An 18,767-nucleotide genomic window follows, 5' to 3' on the forward strand; every position below is an offset into this window, starting at 1 on the left:
ATGTGTGAGAGATTCATCTGGGAAACCTGGGCCACAACCCAGGCATGTGCCGTGACTGGGAATTGAACCTGTAACCTTTTGGTTTGCAAGTTAGTGCTCCATCCACTGAGCCACACCAGCCAGGGCAAGAGTTAAGGGAGTTTTATTGGTAAATCATATTTCACAGAAACATATGTATGATGTTTTATTTTTAAGGCACTCTAAGATGGACAAAGACAGTGTGAAGAAAACAAAGTCCTCAAGCTGTAATCTTGCATGGGAGGTCACTCTTGATGCCCTCTACCTCAGGTCTAGATACAGTCCCTCTCTTCTAGGGAAACAAGTATCTAAAGAATATGTGATTGGTCTTCCATGAGGTCAGGATAAAATGCAAATAAAGAATACAAAGAGCAGAAGGGGACAGTGCATGATGTTCAGTGTCACTAATCATCAGAGAGATGCAAATTAAAACCACAATGAGCTATCATCTCACTCCTGTCAGAATGGCCATCATCGACAAGTGAACAAAGAGCAAGTGTTGGTGAGGCTGTGGGGGAAAGAGGACCCTCGTGCTCTGTTGGTGGGAACGCAGACTGGTGCAGCCACTGTGGAAGGCAGTATGGATTCACCTCAAAAAGTTAAATAGGACTTCCTTATGACCCAGCAATTCCACTTCTGGGAATATATCCAGAGAAACCCAAACATTAATTTGAAAGAATATATATACCCCTATGTTCGCTGTAGTGTTGTTTATCATTGCCAACCCAAGGGTCCATCAGTAGGTGAGCGGATAAAAAACAGACTGTGGTATAGCTACACAATGGAATACTACTTGGCCTTAAAACAGAAGGAAGTTTTACCTTTCGTGATATCGTGCATGGACCTGGAGTCTTACGCCAGGTGAAATGAGCCAGTCAGAGAAAGATAAATGCCATATGATTTTACTCCTTTGTGGACTCTACTGAACAAAATAAATGAACAAAATGGAGAAGACTCACAGAGAGAGAGCATGCTGACAGCTGCCGAGGGTACGGGGGTTGTGAGACTGGGTGAAAGAGGTGAAGGAATTAAGCATGAAAAATAAATAAATAAATAAAATGCACCATGTACACTCGAAACCTGTATGATTTTAACCAATGTCATCCCAAAAAATTCAATAAAATTTTTAAAGGCTTCTGATCATAACGAATAGCCAAGCATAGACAGTAACCTTATACAAAGCTTAATGAGGTTACCTGGTACCCACAGCCTTGATAGTGTCATTGATGGGAGACTTTGCTCTGTCGCCTCTGACCATACTAGCAGACAGAGATTTCAGCCTCTTGTGATTATGGAAACATGAATGATACTTATACATAGATTCGCAGCATTCTGAAATGCAATTCCCTGAGTATGAATATTCCAGGCTTTGTAGGATGGGGGAAAAAAGTGACTTTTCAGAGATGGCTGCTTTTTGAATGCTTCTCATCAACCCTGGAAAGGATAACCCACGTGACCAGTCCCCAGGAGGTTGGGATTGCCTCAGTGTGCAGAGCTCCCCACGTGAAACAAAGACACATTCAAACAGCAGTTTTGTAGATCCAAATAAATAAATACACTTAAAAAATGACATATGTATAAAACTGGCCTATGACAGTGAAATTTGGGGTAATAAGGGCTAGTTCTAACTCTACATTTTTAGCGATCAGCACATACATGGGACGGTCTAGATGATAAATTTGGTTAAAAACACGAGACATGATCAGCTTTTTCCTATTGGTATTAGAAGTTAATTGTCCAATTTGGCTGTTCTTTGGGGTCTCAAATTCATAGAAACTCTTTAGGGGGACTTTACTTTTAGGTCACCTGCTGTTAATACTGTCAATACATTTGTCATCTTAATTACTAGTCATCTGTTGGTCTGAGACCTCATCCTCAGTGTCGGCTCAGGGGCATCTCCCTCTGACATAGCTTTTCAGTGAGCAGATGGTAAGGGGGTCTGTGTTTGTCCCTTCATTTGGGAGGCAAGGGGAAAATATAGGTCTGAGTGCCTCTTGGAAAGATTCTGGAGGGAAGCTATAGATGAGAGACTCATCTGTCACATTGTAGAATGCTATGTGTCCAGACTCGTAGTCTAAGAACACACCAACCTTACGTACAGGCTCTCTGACGTGTTGACCTTTTAAAGGTGATGAGACCCAAAGGCTATAATTGTCTCCAATTTTTAAGCCTATCAGGGAGAAGAGGTCCCCAGGTGGCTTTGGCAGATTCCCCTTTCTGCTCACAGAGTCCTTACATATGCCCACTTCCCACTCTGTCTTATTTCCTACTTCCACCTCCCAGTAGTGTCTCCCACGGGTCAACCTCTGAGCACCCAGCACAGTGGCAGACTGGTCAAATCTCTCTGGGTTGTCAGGTAACTTCTGTCGGGTCCCTCCATAGCGCACACTTTTCAGATCCTCAGACAAGACGAGGTAGGCATTGGCTGTGGCCGGATCCAAAGTTATATTTGCTGCAAGAGGAGAAAAGAATAAGTCCCCATTGGTATTCTTGAAACACCTCCCTCCTTCCATATATATGCCATTTAAACGAAATTCTTAATATTCAGCCATATTTCTAAAAATATAACTTAGGTGGGCATGATGGGGATTTTTGCTTTTAGAAAAGAATCTGAGCCCTTCTTTCCTTAAATGCAAAGTAAATTTCTAAAAGAAAATAAAAAGCAGTTGTGTAGAAAGTAATAATTAGTCATCCTTCGTCATTTGTCTTTATTTCAGCCAAAACTGATTATGGTTGTCTCATTTGGATAGAAGAGAAATATAGGCATTTATCATTTACTGAACTCTCATCCTATTTAATCATGGCAAGTATTACTGTTTCTCTATTTTTTATTAAAGAGAAAACTGGGGTTTGTAAGGGAAGGGAAGTGGACCAAGATTACAGAGTTGCTGAGTGCTGGAACAGCAATTCCTGATCAGCCCTGTTCATTAAGTCATGCCTACTGGCAGCTTCAGAGGAGTTAGTGCAGCCCCCAGTGACTTTTGGATGACATGCCTTGTGACCCAGTGAGAGACCCTTCTCTCTCACTCTCTAGAAAGGATGTCACAGAACAGGCCTCCAGCTTTCCCTGACTCTCCAGGCAAGATTAGGCCCCTTTATCACACAAGTTATGCCTTTATTGATAGGTCAAATTCCAATGGTCACTAAATATCTGTGATTAATGTCTATCTCCTCGATTTCACTGAAAGGTCTACGAGAGCGAAGGCGAGTCTGTCTCGTTGGCCGCTGTAAGTATTCTCGGAGCCTGAGAGCATAGCACCAGGCACAGAGCAGAAGCTTGTGAGACATCTGTTGAGTCCAAAGCTGATTAGGCCTTCCTCTGACACTCAGATTGCCAAGGGAAAAGCTGAGCACCAGTGCTGACCTCTGCTGACCCTAGCCAGCCTAAATACCTGGGCTGTTCCAAAAGGATGGTCCTTGGCATGCTCCTTCGCTGGGATTTCATTTGTTAGCATTTGTCCTGACAAAGACAGGCGTAGAAAGGCAAAAGCCCCTGAGGAGAGGTGTACATGTGGACAAGCATGGGGGTGAGAAGGACAAAACAGAATAATGAAAACAAACAAAGGAAGAGCCAGGACTCCTCAGAAAACAAAGCCAGGCAGACAGTCCCTTCTCGCTGCTTCTGTCTGCTCCAGCACAGAGACGCTCTGTGGCCCCACTTTCCCTGGCGCTCCTGCTGGCTCCGGATGCCTTCCTTCCCTGACAGTCTGGCACCCACAGGCTGGATATTCAATATATTAGAAGCTGCCGAAGGGCTCAGTTTTGCACCCCTTGAAATATACTGAACTCTGGAAAGCCCCGCAGGTTGGACAAATGAGGCTGACTTACTGCTGAATTTTCTCAGCATCTCCCTCATTCCGGTGATGCGACACAGACTCAGCTCCGTGCTGGTGTTCTCTGGACACTGAAGCAGGAGTGGCTCACTCCTGCAAGAAGACAGACAGTCACCCTCTGCGCAGACCACATGACCTGCTCCAACTTGGGAGACCAGCTTATTTTGTCCCGGCCGCAGGGACCCTCTCATCTCCACTCTGTCCCCAATCTATGTCATCAGCACCCCATCTCTGTATCTGACATCACTGAACCCAGGATGGAAACCTACCTTTCCAGTGCTTTTTTCACCTCCTAGGGTAGAAAAGAAAGAAGGTTAGTATTTGTGCATGCTGATCACTAGCCAAGATTGAATTCCCATTGGATATAGTCCTTTGCAAAGGTCAGAGAGTCCTCGTCCCAGGGCTCTAGAGCTCCTTGAGTGGGAGAGCATATGGTAGAGAAAAAAAGTCCCCTGCTTCTCCTAGGGGCGGGTCCTTGTGAACATGAGCTGCTTCTCAGATGATGAGAGATCACTTTGTCTTTCTCTTTTCTCATGTCCACACTTTGTCAAGAGACCCTCTGGCTGACAGAGGGGCCAGACTATTGGCTTCACTATGCAACGTCTTGGGGGAGTCAGAGAGTAACGACAGCAAAGTGGCCAGTGGGGGCTGACCCCAAGCCTGTGTCTGGTTGGAGTGGGTTGTTAGAAAGGCATGAAATGACATCAGAGCATCTGGAGGAGCCAGTCCAGGGACGAGCCCTGAGGCTGGAGCTGGCTCACATGGCTGACGGCTGAGGAGGGCTGGAGGGCGCAGGGGCAGCCCAGCACAGCAGGAGAGCAGAGGTGGTGAGGACAGTGGCTCAGCGCGCGGACACCTGGCTTCTCCCATCTTCCAGCTGCTTGACAGGCAAATTACCTAACTGCCTTAGGTCTGAGTTATTAAACGAGAGCTACTCTAAACCCATTTTGTAGATAACAACCATCTATAGTACATACCATAGCAGTATTTAACCTCATCAGGCCTTTGTGAAGATATTTAACGTGCCCAGCCCGTAGGCAATGCTCACTGAACTTAAAATACTTGACGAAGCTGAGGCTGCAGGTGGGCAGGGACAGGAGCCAGTGGAGTCATCATCAAGCTTGGCTTAGATGGGTGGCCCTCTGCTTTTCTTCTCCACCTCTTCAACACTTTATTTATACCATATAGAATGTTAATTTCTTCAGAAAACTATTTTTGGACCATAATTCATTTTTTAAAGAAAAAAGAAAAATAACTTTGTATAACTTGAAATATTACATGTTACTACATAACTGTCCATTAATTTTTCCAATATGCTTACCTCAAAGGATGCTGTAAGCGATCTCTGACACGTGGACTCTATCTGACTGATCATTTTGCTGAGGCCCCTTATCTGCTGGGTCAGCTTGAGCTCATTGTCCCTCAGTTTCTTCAGGTTCTCTCTCTCCTCTCTGTCCAGTAACTGGAGATGCAGCCACTCCTCCTCCTTCAAGAACTGGTGCATTTTTACATACTCTGACACAACAACCTGTTTACAATTTTTTGTCTCTTCCTGCCATCACACACACACACACACACACACACACAATACAATAAGGTTAGTAAATGCAATTTTTCACCCTTACAAAGTCCTATAGTTCCACTGTGACAGTTCTTGAAACTTGACACATAACGTACATATTCTATTGACTGGCTGGGTGCATAATTTGATATTTTATGTGTGTGTGATATAGTAGTAAAGAAAACCAAAATTTCTATTCACAGGAGGCTGTCGTTCTAGTGGGAAAAGAACAAAAATAACAAATATATAACAGGTGGTGATCAGTACCATTATAAAATATAAACTGATATAAAGTAAGGACAAAATTAAGAAAAAAGTATGTTCACTTATTCAGCCAATATTTATTCAAGAAAGGTAGGCAGTGGGTCACATATTAGAAATAGAAATGTACATCACAAATACTCCCATTTAAGAACTCAACATTTATTGGAAGAATCAGATACACATGTATTTTTAAAGTATCTAAACATTTAGTTCTTTTCTTAGACAGCTCATATTCAAGTCAGCCTTGAGCATGCGTTCAGGTGTGCTAATCCAAACTACTATCTTGCTTTTATTTTCCTTCCTCTTTAGTTTTTGTATTTGTACTCTTTTCTTTGGGAGTGGGGTGAAGCACTTAAAATGTTTTTTGTTAATTTCCATTTCATGTTATATGAATATAAATTGTATTTTAAATCATGACAATAAGAGCTAATATAGAGGCAGCCTCTGAGTTATATATGTGGCCAAGGAGGAAAAGAAAAGCTGGCCTGGGGATAGAGGGATCGAGCTGAGGCTTGAGATTCCCAGGAAGACAATCAAGAGCTAAGGAGGCCACAGCAAAGCCATGGCACACTGTAGGCGAGGACTAGAAAATTTGCCTTTTCTCCCAGCTTTTTACTAACTATCCCTTTAGGACCCCCTCCTCACAGAATCATATACAAAATGCAAAAATACAGTTACTGACCTTACACAATATCACTCTCTCCTTCTCATGGGTTAATATAACCTGAGTTTCCTTTTTCTTTTTCCACAAAAGAGTGAGGACTTCCTGGAGTTTCTCCTGCAATAAAAACAAACACTCGGTGGCAAATGAGCAGCACACCAGGTTGTGAAGGGGTCTTGAGGACCACCACCAATAAGATGACTGGGACGCTAAAAGAACCAGTGAAGCAGGAGGCAGGCCACGTGTGTGGTCTGTGCCTGGAAATCAGCACCCGTGGTTGTCACCAATAGGCACTATTATGGGAGTTAAGAAATGGAACCCGGTCAGTATTCTGAGAGGTACATTAAGCAGCCAGTCTTACTTTGTGATGCTCCTCAGCCTCACTTGAGAGATACACTCTGTTTATTCCATGACACTGGGTTGAGAAGGCGTTTATATCCTGCTTATCACCATCAGGGGACACGTTAGTGGCTGTCAGCATTCTCCCATAGGGGCCTTGTTTGTCCTCACTCCTTAGCACCTGGGATCTGAGTTGCTTGCCAATGCCAGCCAGCCTCCCCAGACGCTCATTGGACTGGAAATGAGGGACCTCCAAGGTCCTCCAGCACTCAGGACAAGATAAAGGAGTTTTATGTTCCTCCCAGCTCCTCAGGAGACACACCAGGCAAAAGCTGTGCCCGCATTCAGTGGTCACTGGGCTGGTGAAATAGTCCAAGCAGATGAAACAGGTCAGTTCTTCCCTGAGATTCTCCATCAGATCTGCAGTAGACATTTTCTCTAAGCAGGACATCAGAGCAAGGTCACACCTCTATTCTGGAATTAGTAAATTCCTCTCCAAGGTTCTATTGCTTTGACTAACAAGTGAGTGATGAGTTTCTATGTTGTTAGTACAAGAAACTCTCCCTCTTTTCTGTGCCTGATTTCACCAACTGACATACCCTCCCAGCACAAAGCCAATTATGACTTAATGCGGAACTCCTATACACTGGTTCATCATCAACCCCAACCTTTTAAGGAATCTCTTACTGTATTAGCCACATGCTAGAACTGGGGATACTGGAACCTAACAGAGTTTTCATTTTGAGAATTGGTTATTATATATTCACAGCACCACAAAACCATTTAAACAGATTAGTCTTAGGCTGAAAGTTTGAGTAATTTGATATAAGCCAATACACAGATTTAAATCATGGATCTCTAGTAATATCTGAATTGGAAATATGGTCCAAATCTTTTGGAAAAATACACTAATGAAATCTAGTTTAGAAACTGAGGGAATAAAACTATAATATCTATTCCTTCCATCAGTAGGGACTTTTCTGTTCTTGACAAAAGTCTAAAAGCTCTTTGCCCCTTTATCAGGAATCATGTCCTTTCATCTTATTTTCCCCCAATAAATTAGAGCAATTCTACTGAAGTATTCCCTGACTTTAGATGTACAATGGATTATCAGTCCTGTTTATTGCTCTGCCCTGAAAACCATGATACTCAGTTCTCTGCCACCAGAGAAAGCATCTAAAATATCATTCTTGTTGCAAGTTGCCTCAAGAGGCTATTATACTATGGAGTGGAGGGAAAGAATTGCTTTTAGTATTATAAATATAATTTTGCTCACTTATTTTCACTCTTTGAAAATGTCTAGACTAGGACTTCTTAAATCCTCATTAATTCTTATTAGACAGAAATTAAATGTGCAGACATTATTTTTAGACATAAGACAAAACAAATGTATAAGGTCTGTCCAGAAGGTATCCCACCATGTACTATGAAAAATAAAGACATTATTGAAGAAGATCCAAGATACAAGAAACATCGCACATAGGACAATGACACCTCAGTCCCCTTCAAAGCAGGCACCTTGGGACCTCACACAGTTCTCCCAGTTGTCATCAGCTGCCCCGTCGTAATTTTCTAATTCTCGTGGACAGTCTGAAATCTCTTCTCTTTCAAACATAATTTTAGTTTTGTGAAAAGCCAGAAGTTGCAGGGAGCCAAATATGGGCTATAGGGACAATGAGTCACCTGGGTGGTTTAAAATTTCACCAAAAATCTCTGCACAAGATGTGACGCATGAGCAGGCGTATTGTTGTGATGAAGCAGCCACTCGCCAGTTGCCCACAGCTGTGGCCTTCTGAATCATCCGACTAGTGTCCACGGAGGAATGTTCAAGCTTAACGCAAAATATAATACAGATCCATTGCTCTACTCACTCATTCTTTTTGAATGCGATGGCCACACAGTACACATGCTCACTCAATGGTGTCTACCACCTCCACTGACTAGTACGGTGAAGTCATCATTGTTCATGCATGTACATTTCAGTCCATTTTCCTTGGCTGCCAGGTTACATCAATGTCATGCAAGCCATTCTCATTGTATTAACAATGGTTGGACCTTTTCTGGACAGACCTCATATAGAATGGAGACTGTGTACAATGCCCACTGAGATTAGTGTCAATTTCTATAAATTCACTATGCCATGTGCCCATGATTCAGTTCCTTTCTTGGCCTACCTTCTGCCACTGTATGCCAGAAAGTGGGACTTTAAAAGCTCTTCCTCAGAATCCAACCAATTTCACCCACCCACCAAGTTTATCATCCCTTATTTCTATTTTTATGTGGTCACTCTCCAGCTTAGAAACCTCCAATGGGTCTCCATCACCTATATTACTTAATTAATTACTTTCTGACTTTCATGGTTTCAACTGTGCCTTCTTCCCCGCTCTTCTCCAAGAGGATGTTTGGTGTTTTCTTATCTTGAGCCTTCGTAAAAAAATGTTTCCTGGCCTAAAATGGTCCCATCTTTCTTTCTTCTAGTTAAAATCCATTTTTCTGAAGTCATTAATTTCAAATGTTTTAATCATATGTCCTTTGTATAGCATTTGTGAATTACTAGAATGAGAATTTATGCTAAGAAAAGACAAAAACACCTGATCTAAGAGTTCTACTAGTTTAAATAGGAAGAAAGGCAGCATCATTTTGGAGTCATGACACCTTGATTGTTTAGATAGCTTCTAACCTAGTAACTTGGGCAGAGCTTTCAGGTATTAGAAGTTAGTTTTAAGACATGCTCTTGCAAAATATAATCTACAACACCACTAACTTCCCTCCTTCACCACACACCCAGGAGTCTTTAACAGTGACCAGGTTCATTAGAACAAGCCTCACAGTAGAACTATGGTACAACACAGAACCTGTATTCCAATTTGGAATGGGGAGACCAGCATGTTCTAAGTAGAATTCACACTGATCCGTTCCTTCCCACCTCCCTGTTCCAAAGACACTCCTTTTAGAGACTTCTTAACACAATACCGTATCTTACTCATCAGTGACGAGAAGAATTCTTTACACAGAACAAGGGCTCAACTTGACTATAAATAAATTTTAAATGAACAAATAAAAGACATATTATTATGGAATTATGGTCTTTTATCTGGCTGGAAACCAAGAGGTTACATAGTCAAAATCCCTTCCATGAAGAAACGTGAGACTTGAATAACTTGAGTTCACCTCTGAACACTTGCTTACCCCAGGAGTCAGGTCAGGGCATGGAAATGGGTTCTCTTACCTCCCAGTCCTTCTCTTTTATCAATGCATTACCCTGCATCTTCACTTGTCTGTGAGTGGATGAATATTTCCAGTTATCTCAGTGAAATAAGTGCTCGATTGCTTTCAGAAGGAAAGTGGACAGCTGTTATTCCAGTGTGATGCTGTGACAGGTATCTATAATCACCGGCTACATGCACTATTGGGAGAGCAGCCTTCTTTATCATCTCTCTGACAACACTGACTAAGCTTAACTCATGGACAAAGAAAATTATAGAGTGCAGCAGATATTCTAAAATACATTGCACCAACCCTCAAGGCTCTGCACTGCCAGACATGATTTGTGAGACCAACTACTCAAATAGCTTCTTCTTTGGCCTGGCTCCTTCCTGAGGAGGTGGTAATAGGGATATCCCAAGAGGTCCACAGTCATAACTATCACCCACATGCAATTAGGTTTAGAGCACAAAGCAAAGAAAAACCTTAAATATATCTTGCTTGAAAGCCTGGTTTTAAAAATATGTCTGTCGTTTCGTACTGGTGTGGAAAAGATAGATTATCTAACAAATGGTTTGGTACAAGTGGGGTGAGCCATCTGGGGAAAAAATAGTTGGATCTCTACCTAACAACTTATACCAATGTGTATTCCAGATGTGTGCATGTGTGTATTTTCTTTTCCCCCCTCTAGTCGTGAATTTCTACACGTATTATTTTCCTTTGTATTGTTTTTTGACTTAGTTATTTATTTTATTTTTGTGTGTCTTTGTGTTAGATTACCTCATATCTTCCTAGCAAGTAAAGACCATATTTGTTAAACATGTGGCCCATTATTATATACAAAGAATGAAGCACATCATAGGAGGAGATCATTGGCAACACAGTAGAAATTTAAAAGGGACTACTTATGGAAGGCATTTTAAAGCAGGATTCAGAGCTTAGACATCACTATGAAAAATGTTAATCATTTTAAATAATCAAAAATTAAAGATTTCAATACAGCAAAAGAAATAATCAACTAAAGTTTTTAAAATAGCAATTTAGGAAAGAAAATTTGGAACAAATGTTTCAAATACTTAATCTTAAATTAAGAAGAGATCTTGCATGAATGTATAACACTTCACAATAACAGATCTGTTCATATATATTGACATAATACTATATCCATTATTTGATATTAAAGGAAAAATATATGCGGTCTGTCCTAAAAAAAAGTCCAACCATTATTAATACAATGAGAACGGTTTGCAGGACATCAATGTAACCTGGCAGCCAAGGAAAATGGACCGGAATGTGCATGCGTGAATAATGATGACTTCTTCACGGTACTAGTTAGTGGGGGTGGTAGATGCCATTGAGTGAGCAGGTGCACTGTGTGGCTGTCGCATTCAAAATGACTGATCAAGTAGAGCAATGGATCTGCATCAGATTTTGCATTAAGCTTGGACATTCCTCCATGGAAACTGGACGATTCAGAAGGCTGGAGCTATAGGCAACTGATGATTGTCAGCCTCACCACAACAATACATCCATTCATGCATCACATCTTGTGCACAGTTTTTTGGCAAGATATCAAGTCACCTAGGTGACTCAGGCCCCCTATAATCCAGATCTGGCACCTTGAGACTTCTGGCTTTTCCCAAAACTAAAATCACCTTTGAAAGGGAAGAGATTTCAGACCATCGATGAGATTCAGAAAAAATATGATGGAACACCTGATGGCAATTGGGAGAGCTGTGTGAGGTCCCAAGGAGCCTACTTTGAAGAGGACTGAGGTGTCATTGTCCTATGTACAATGTTTCTTGTATTTTGTATCTTCTTTAATAAATGTCTCTATGTTTTAAATATTACATGGCAGATACTTTCTGGACAGACCTTTATGTTTGCTTCCCCAATTAACTTAAGTATAAATAATAAAAATTAAGTTACATAGTCTGTATTTTCCTCAGAAAACTAAGTTTCTGCTGTAGATGTTGATAATGCATTTACACACATAAAGGCATAGAAAAAGTTTGGCATTTCATGAATATGACACCAGAAGCACAGGCAACAGAAACAAAGATGGACAAGTGGGACTACATAAAACTATAAAGTTTCTGCAGAGCCAAAGAAACAACCAACAGAATGAAGAGACAACTAATGAAATGAGAGGAAATATTTTCAAATCTCTTATCAAAGAAGAGGTTAATTTCTAAAATATATTGGGGACTCTTACAACTCAATAGCAAAAACCCCAGTAATAATCCAATTAAAATATGGACTTGAATAGACATTTCTCAAAAAAAATTATAGACCAATAGCAACATGAAATAATGCTCAATGAATATACTAATTATCAGGGAGATGCAAATCAAAACCACAATGACAGCACCTCACACCTATCAGTGTGGCTATTTCTAAAAAAAAAAAAAAAAAAAAGACATGTGTTGGTAAAGATGTGGAGAAAATGGACCCCTTGTATACTGATGGATAAAATGCAAAATGGTGATGCAACCATGGGTAAAGTATGGAGATTCCTTTAAAAATTAAAAATAGAGCCCTGGCTGGTGTGGCTCAGTGCATTGAGCACCAACCTGTGAACTGAAAGGTCACTGGTTTGATTTCCAGTCAGGGCACATGCCTGGGTTGAGAGCCTGGTCCCCAACTGGGGATGTGCAAGAGGCAGCCAATTGATGCTTCTCTGGCACATTAATGTTTCCCTCTCTCTCTCTCTCTCTCTCTCTCTCTCTCTCTCTCTCTCTCTCTCTCCCTACCTTCCTCTCTCTCTAAAAATAAATAAATAAGATTTTTTTAAAAATTAGAATTACCATCTCATCCAGCAATTCCACTTCTGTATATCCAAAAGAATTGAAATCAAGATCTTGAAGAGATATTACATTTCAATGTTCATTATAGCACTATTCAGAATAGCTAACAATCTAAATATCCATTGATAGATAAAGAAAATGTGGTATATTCACATAATGAAATGTTATTTGTCATTTAAATAGATGGAAATCTCACCATATGTGACAACATGGATCAACCTTGAGAACATTATACTAAATGAAATAAGCTAGTCACAGGGCAAATACTGCATGTTCCACTTATATGAGGTATCTAAAATCATCAAAGTCATAGAATCAGAAGGAAGTGGGGGGCAGGAAGAATAGGAAATGGGGAGTCTGTAATCGAGGTGCATGGTGTTCATTATGAAAGATGAGCAAGTTCTACAGAGCTCCTGTGCCTAGTTAACAATACTATATCATAAACTTAAATTTTTGTTAGGAGGGAGGGTGGATCTCATGTTAAGTGATCTTACCACAATAAAATAAAAATTTTTAAAGGAATGAAAGGAAAAGTGTTAAAAATAACCCCAATGGCAGTTTCATGTGGTGGTGTTGGAGCACTGGAAGGGATCACTTTTACTTCTTCAGTATATAAAGTTTTTGTCTAAAAATTATAGTAAAAAATTATAGTTTTTTTTTTACCATTCTAATGTGATTTCAACATTTTCCAGTAAATCGGTGGCGGCAGCCGTCTGTCTCGAGAGACGATGGTGTAGCTTCTTAAGAGTCTATCTGCACCGCCGAGAATGGTTGTGCAGTCCGACTCGGGAGTGACACGGTATCTGTCTTCTGCCGTGTTGAATCGACATCTTGCGATGTCGCTGGAGTGTCCTCTCCAGTGAAGCTGAAGCTACAGAGCCTGGGCAGGGTGATATGGAGGGTCTGCTGTTGCCCATGCAGCAGAACCCCCCTCTCTTCGCAGCTGAAGGGCCCAAGGGAAAGACGGAGTCAATACAGCTTGGCTTCAGGTGCGTCGCAGGAGTTACCGGTGTTGACTACAACGTCAAACCGCCTTAGGGACTCCGGCTCCGGATTTTCTGTCGGGGTTTACTCCCTTAGCCTTTCCCCTGAAGAGGTATGCCGCAAGGCAGCGGAGGTTTTTTGGAATCAGAGTTTTCCTTCTCTGATGTGCCCTGACTGGAAGATCGAACCAGCGACACTTAGCTCGCAGGCCGACGCTCAATCCATTGAGCCAAACCAGCCAGGGGCTTTCCAGTAAATACATATTATCGAATGGGGTAGGATCAAAGAAAGTGAGGTATGACTTGCAGTAAACCAAGTAATGAGGTCATTTTCTTCAGGTAAAGGGGTAAAAAAAAAAAAAGTTATCTCAGATGATTGGTTTCAGCTGCAATATAATAAAAATTTTTAATGCTTTTGTGAATAATGCATTTATTTATAGAACTAGCAGTTATTGAGCTCCTTTTATACCCAGAGCAATGAGTTCAGTGAGGAAGACACAGCACGTGTGTGCAGGAAGGACAGCTACAGAACATGAATACATGCATGCCTCGAGAGCAGTAGACTTTGTCTAACCACTATGCTGTACACCTGAAACTAACACACAGAAATAATATTCAATGCGAACAAAAATATTACTCAATGTAATTGGAAATTTTTTTAATTTTTAAAAAGAGTAGCTAAATTTAAATTTATTACTGTTTTGGAATTTTAGTGGAGGAATATTAAGTTCTTTCAGGGAAAACTTCTTGGGAGAAATGGTTTTTGAGCTGAACTTTTAAACTAAGGCACATTTCAAATGAAGGACCAGTTACTATTTAGAAGTGGGAAAACTACTGAAATATTTGAAGAATAAAATATATGATATGACAGTGGGTCAAACATATTACAATAACAAAAAATCTCGATTGTATCACTTTTTTATTTCGGAAATATCAAAAGACCAATGCAAATGGGAAATATCCATCTTTATTATTTTTTATAGGTAACATGTTGGTTCTACCAGCAAACACCTGAAGACCGGATCGTCAGTGGAAGGGTTCAGGTGCTATAAATCCACAGACTCAGTCAGAAGTGGTAACCCAGACACTCCTGCTGAGTTGCCAAATTTGGTGGTGGAGTGTTGCGTTCCAGAGCTTTAGCAACTTACACATCTTGAGACTCTCAGGTGAGGTGTTTTGTTGGTTTTTCTGGAGAATAACCCCTTTATGTTTCATCTCCTTGCTTTAAGAAAAGTTCACTGTTGAAATTGTACTTGTGCTGGGCTTTATGCTGGATGCTTTATGTACTTTTCCTCTTAAAGAGATTAAAAAGAAAAGCCCACAGGAAAAATGAGCTGGGGAATCTAAACTGAAAACTTTTTTAAAGCTGTTCAAATAAATATTGACAAACGTGAATAAAAAAAAGCATACTCTGATTTTAGCACAAACTACTAAGGAAAAGGAGTTAAAAGTCTAACTTTTTTTCTCCCTTTCTAATGTGAGTTTATTACAGAAAAAATAATTTGAGTTACTACCATGTCGATAAGATTTTATGAAGGTGAGAATATGCTAGATTTTTAAAAAGGAGTGAAAAGATTACTTGTCTTGTGTCTTGCTTCCATCACATGACACCACTTTGAGATGCCTACCACTTAATTCCGCAGGAATCATTAGACATCTTTATATTCTAGGTGGTGTAGTACACCCAGTAGAGTAGAAAAACAGAGTATCATCTTATGCTAGACTGGTATTTATATGTAAAGACACAGATGCCCAATGTGTATACATGTTACCCCCTTATCTTTTTAACAGATGCTCAATGTGTATACATGTTACCCCCTCATCTTTTTAATGGGGAGGTCCACTTTTTTTCTTTTCTCAAGGAAATCTTAACACTTATTCATGAGACCACTTCTCATCATACAACAGCATCTTTAGGGAGAAAAACATGAGACCACCTGGTACAAAGGGAGAGCACTGGCTGTGTACTAAGCACCATTCTCAACACTTTTATCTATTGTGTTGGCCAAAAAGTTCGTGTGTCTTTTCCCCCTGGAAGATGGCTCCAGTAGCGCATAGCTGTCTTTAACATCATTTAAACCAATTTTGTTAGATTGTATTGTGACAGCTGTCATATCAGCGTGTATTTTTAAAAAGCATCAAAATTCATCAATTTTTGCGCAGCCATTTTAATATGGAAGATGGAAGAATATATGCAACATTTTTGGCATATTATGCTTTATTATTTCAAGAAAGGTAAAAAGGCTCGGCCTGTGAGCCAAGTGTCGCCGGTTCGATCCCCAGTCAGGGCACATGACTAGGTTGCACGTCAGGTCCCCAGTTGGGGGTGCGAGTGAGAGGCAACCACACAGTGATGTTTCTCTCCCTCTCTTTCTCCTTTCCCCTCTCTCAAAAAATAAACAAACAAACAAATGATTAAATAAATTTAAAAAAAAAAAGATTTCTGCGGTGTGTGGAGAAGGTGCTGTGACTGATCATCGAATGTGCCAAAAGTGGTTTGCGAAGTTTCGTGCTGGAGATTTCTCCCTTGGATGATGCTCCATGGTCGGGTAGACCAGTTGAGTTTGATAGTGATCAAATCAAGATTTAATTGAGAACAACCAGTGTCTTACCACGCAAGAGATAGCCGACATACTTCAAATATCCAAATCAATAAAGTTATTGGTGAAAATGAAAAACATGTCGTTTATTTTACGGAAAACACGGAATGGACTTTTCAGGCAACCCAATATTTATTTAGTCCTCCCAACCGCCCATGAGGCAGTTCTTCCTCTAGTCCCACTTACAGGGGAGAAAGCAAACTCTAGTTCTAAAATTGCCCTAGATCCGCAGAGGCGGCCATGCTCTTACCCTAGCCATGCTGACGTTCCCGTGGGCTTGAATGAGCCACAAACATTCAGCTCAAAGGGTTTACAACTGTGACCAAAAACAGGTTTGCTGGTTGTGCAAGGACCCGGTCAGGTCAAGCACTGAAGGCGGTTGGGCTACACCCCCCACCGCCCTCTACCCCCGTCCTATCCAATGGCAATTGGTGTCAGACACTGCCAGGTGGCGCTCCTCCCTTGTTTATGTGTTGTTGGCGGCCAGCCATTAAGGTCGGAAGACACTCCTGGGTAGGAAAGTTTGACACAGCTTTCAGAACAAGCCAGTGGAACCTCTTGAGAAAAAAACAAATTAAAATTAGCACCCTCTTATTTATTTATTGGAGAGAGAGAGAAACACAGATGTGCTTTTCCACTTATTTATCCATTCAGTGGTAGATTCTTATATATGCCCTGACCGGGGATTGAACCCACAACCCTGGCGCACCAGGACAATGTTCCAACCAACTGAGCTACCAGACCAGGGGTAGTGCCCGCTTCACTACACGAGGCTTTTCCCTGGGGTTGAAGCCCAAAGACCTAAGCCAACAGTTGGCTAGGGTGCCAATACAGTTGGAAAGAACTGAAAAGAATGAGGGTCTCAGGGAAGTCGGTCATCATAGGAATCCCTGCTGCTAACCAGCTACTGTGTAAATGTCCTCGGGGACAACTGCTGCAGGTATAGCAAGGAAGAGTTCAATGGCTGAGGGAGCTGTGGCACTGACACGGGGGCCAGGCGACATTGCCGTGATCGCGGCTGAAACTAAGCGAAAGTAAAAGACTGTCTGGGGCAGAGTGTCCCAGAAGATGGTAGTCCTTGCCGGACAAGCAAATAGGGACACAGAGCCTACTTTGTGGTCACCGGCTGGCTTAGGACCCCTTGGTTTCACATCTGCTTCTTTTTAGAGGGGTCCCTTAAAACCCTTCCAGCCTCCCTGAGTCTCAAACTTAGTTGCGCGTAGGTATGCCCGCGGTCGCTCCCAGTGATTCGGACCTTATCTGAAGTTTGGAAGCCACAGGTTTCGGCATCACAGTTGTTAGAGCTCTTCAGATGATGCGACGAGGTTTCAGAACCACGACTTTAATGAACAAAACTACCCCACAAGGATTTGTTTCCAGCGCGGCTGCAAGCTGGTCCTTCCGCAGGGGTTCACATGCCTCTTCCCAAACCCACCTGTCTTTCTCCCACTGTTAAAAACAGGTCTCCGGGTGGCAAATAACATTATGAGAGAAGTATATGGCAGAAGACTTAAAAGTCCCAGACGACTTCTCAATGGGGTAAGAATGGTAATTACAAGTTAGCTTTCAGTGACTGAGATGATGAAAGAATGTGACCTTGAGCTGATGCTAGAGACAAATCTCTGACTTTGCTAAAGAACAGGTTAAAGTGAGTGACTTTTCTTCTTCTTAGACTTCCTCTGCCGCCCAGAAAAGGACAATGGCAGCCTCAGACCCACCAGATTTTATAGAAGAGCTGACATGTTCTATCTGTTTATACTATTTGAACAAACTGCTTGCAGTTGGATGTGAACACAAGTCTAACTGTGAGTGCCTCTTAAGAAACTGGAAGGAAAGGCCTGGCAGCAGCACGTGCATTACATGGAAGGATGTTTTACAACCTGCAGCTAGGGATGAGGCTCAGGCAGCGAATTCCTCACGTAATGAACTTCAAGACTAGAGCATGTGAGACGCACCAAGGAAAACTAGAGAGGGTTTCCATGCCACTCGGTGAGTGAGATGTTTGCTCTCTTGAGAACATGAGTCTCATAGTATTGACCCCTGAGAAGGCAAAGGAATCTTTGGGGTAAGATTAGTTTCTCTTTCCAAATGCCGGGGGTTCATTCTCAATCAGTCTTCCCTTAATCCCTTGGGTCTTCAAACTGGTACATCTTTAAGTCCTTTCTTCACCCCAGACCCATCAGCTAGGGAGGCTTGGGAGCCCCAGTGGTCTCATTCGACTGGAAGTAAGTTTCACTTTATAACTCATGCCACTTACGTCACTGAGTTAGACTCATGATTCTAAGTAGAGATCCACACACGTGAAAAGAATTGTAATATTTAAGAACTTCAGGTTCACTATTTTATAAGCTTAATTTAGTACAGGGTTTTATGTGCTTAGAGAGTTTTTTTTTAATAAAACAATTGAAGTATTCAAAAATATTGACTATATTAAACTGATAACTACAATCTGACTACATGAAATGATTTATAAATGGGACCAAACGTAAGACTTGCT

The 18,767-nt window shown here is 41.4% G+C and overlaps 1 protein-coding gene across 1 annotated transcript; it reads right to left on the reverse strand.

Moving 5' to 3' along the window:
• Nucleotides 1–1,904: 1,904 nt before the first annotated feature.
• Nucleotides 1,905–7,109, reverse strand: TRIML1 (tripartite motif family like 1). Its single transcript, XM_090258232.1, has 6 exons — nt 6,699–7,109; nt 6,359–6,454; nt 5,173–5,403; nt 4,121–4,143; nt 3,847–3,944; nt 1,905–2,470 (listed from the first exon to the last, which is right to left on the reverse strand). The coding sequence occupies exons 1-6, from the start codon at nt 7,107–7,109 to the stop codon at nt 1,905–1,907; spliced, it is 1,425 nt and encodes a 474-aa protein (XP_090114358.1).
• Between the last annotated feature and the right edge of the window lie 11,658 nt (nt 7,110–18,767).

The sequence above is a fragment of the Furipterus horrens genome, unplaced genomic scaffold (genome assembly GCF_987537825.1).
Source record: "Furipterus horrens unplaced genomic scaffold, mFurHor1.1.pri manual_scaffold_12, whole genome shotgun sequence".
Taxonomy (NCBI): Eukaryota; Metazoa; Chordata; class Mammalia; order Chiroptera; family Furipteridae; genus Furipterus; species Furipterus horrens.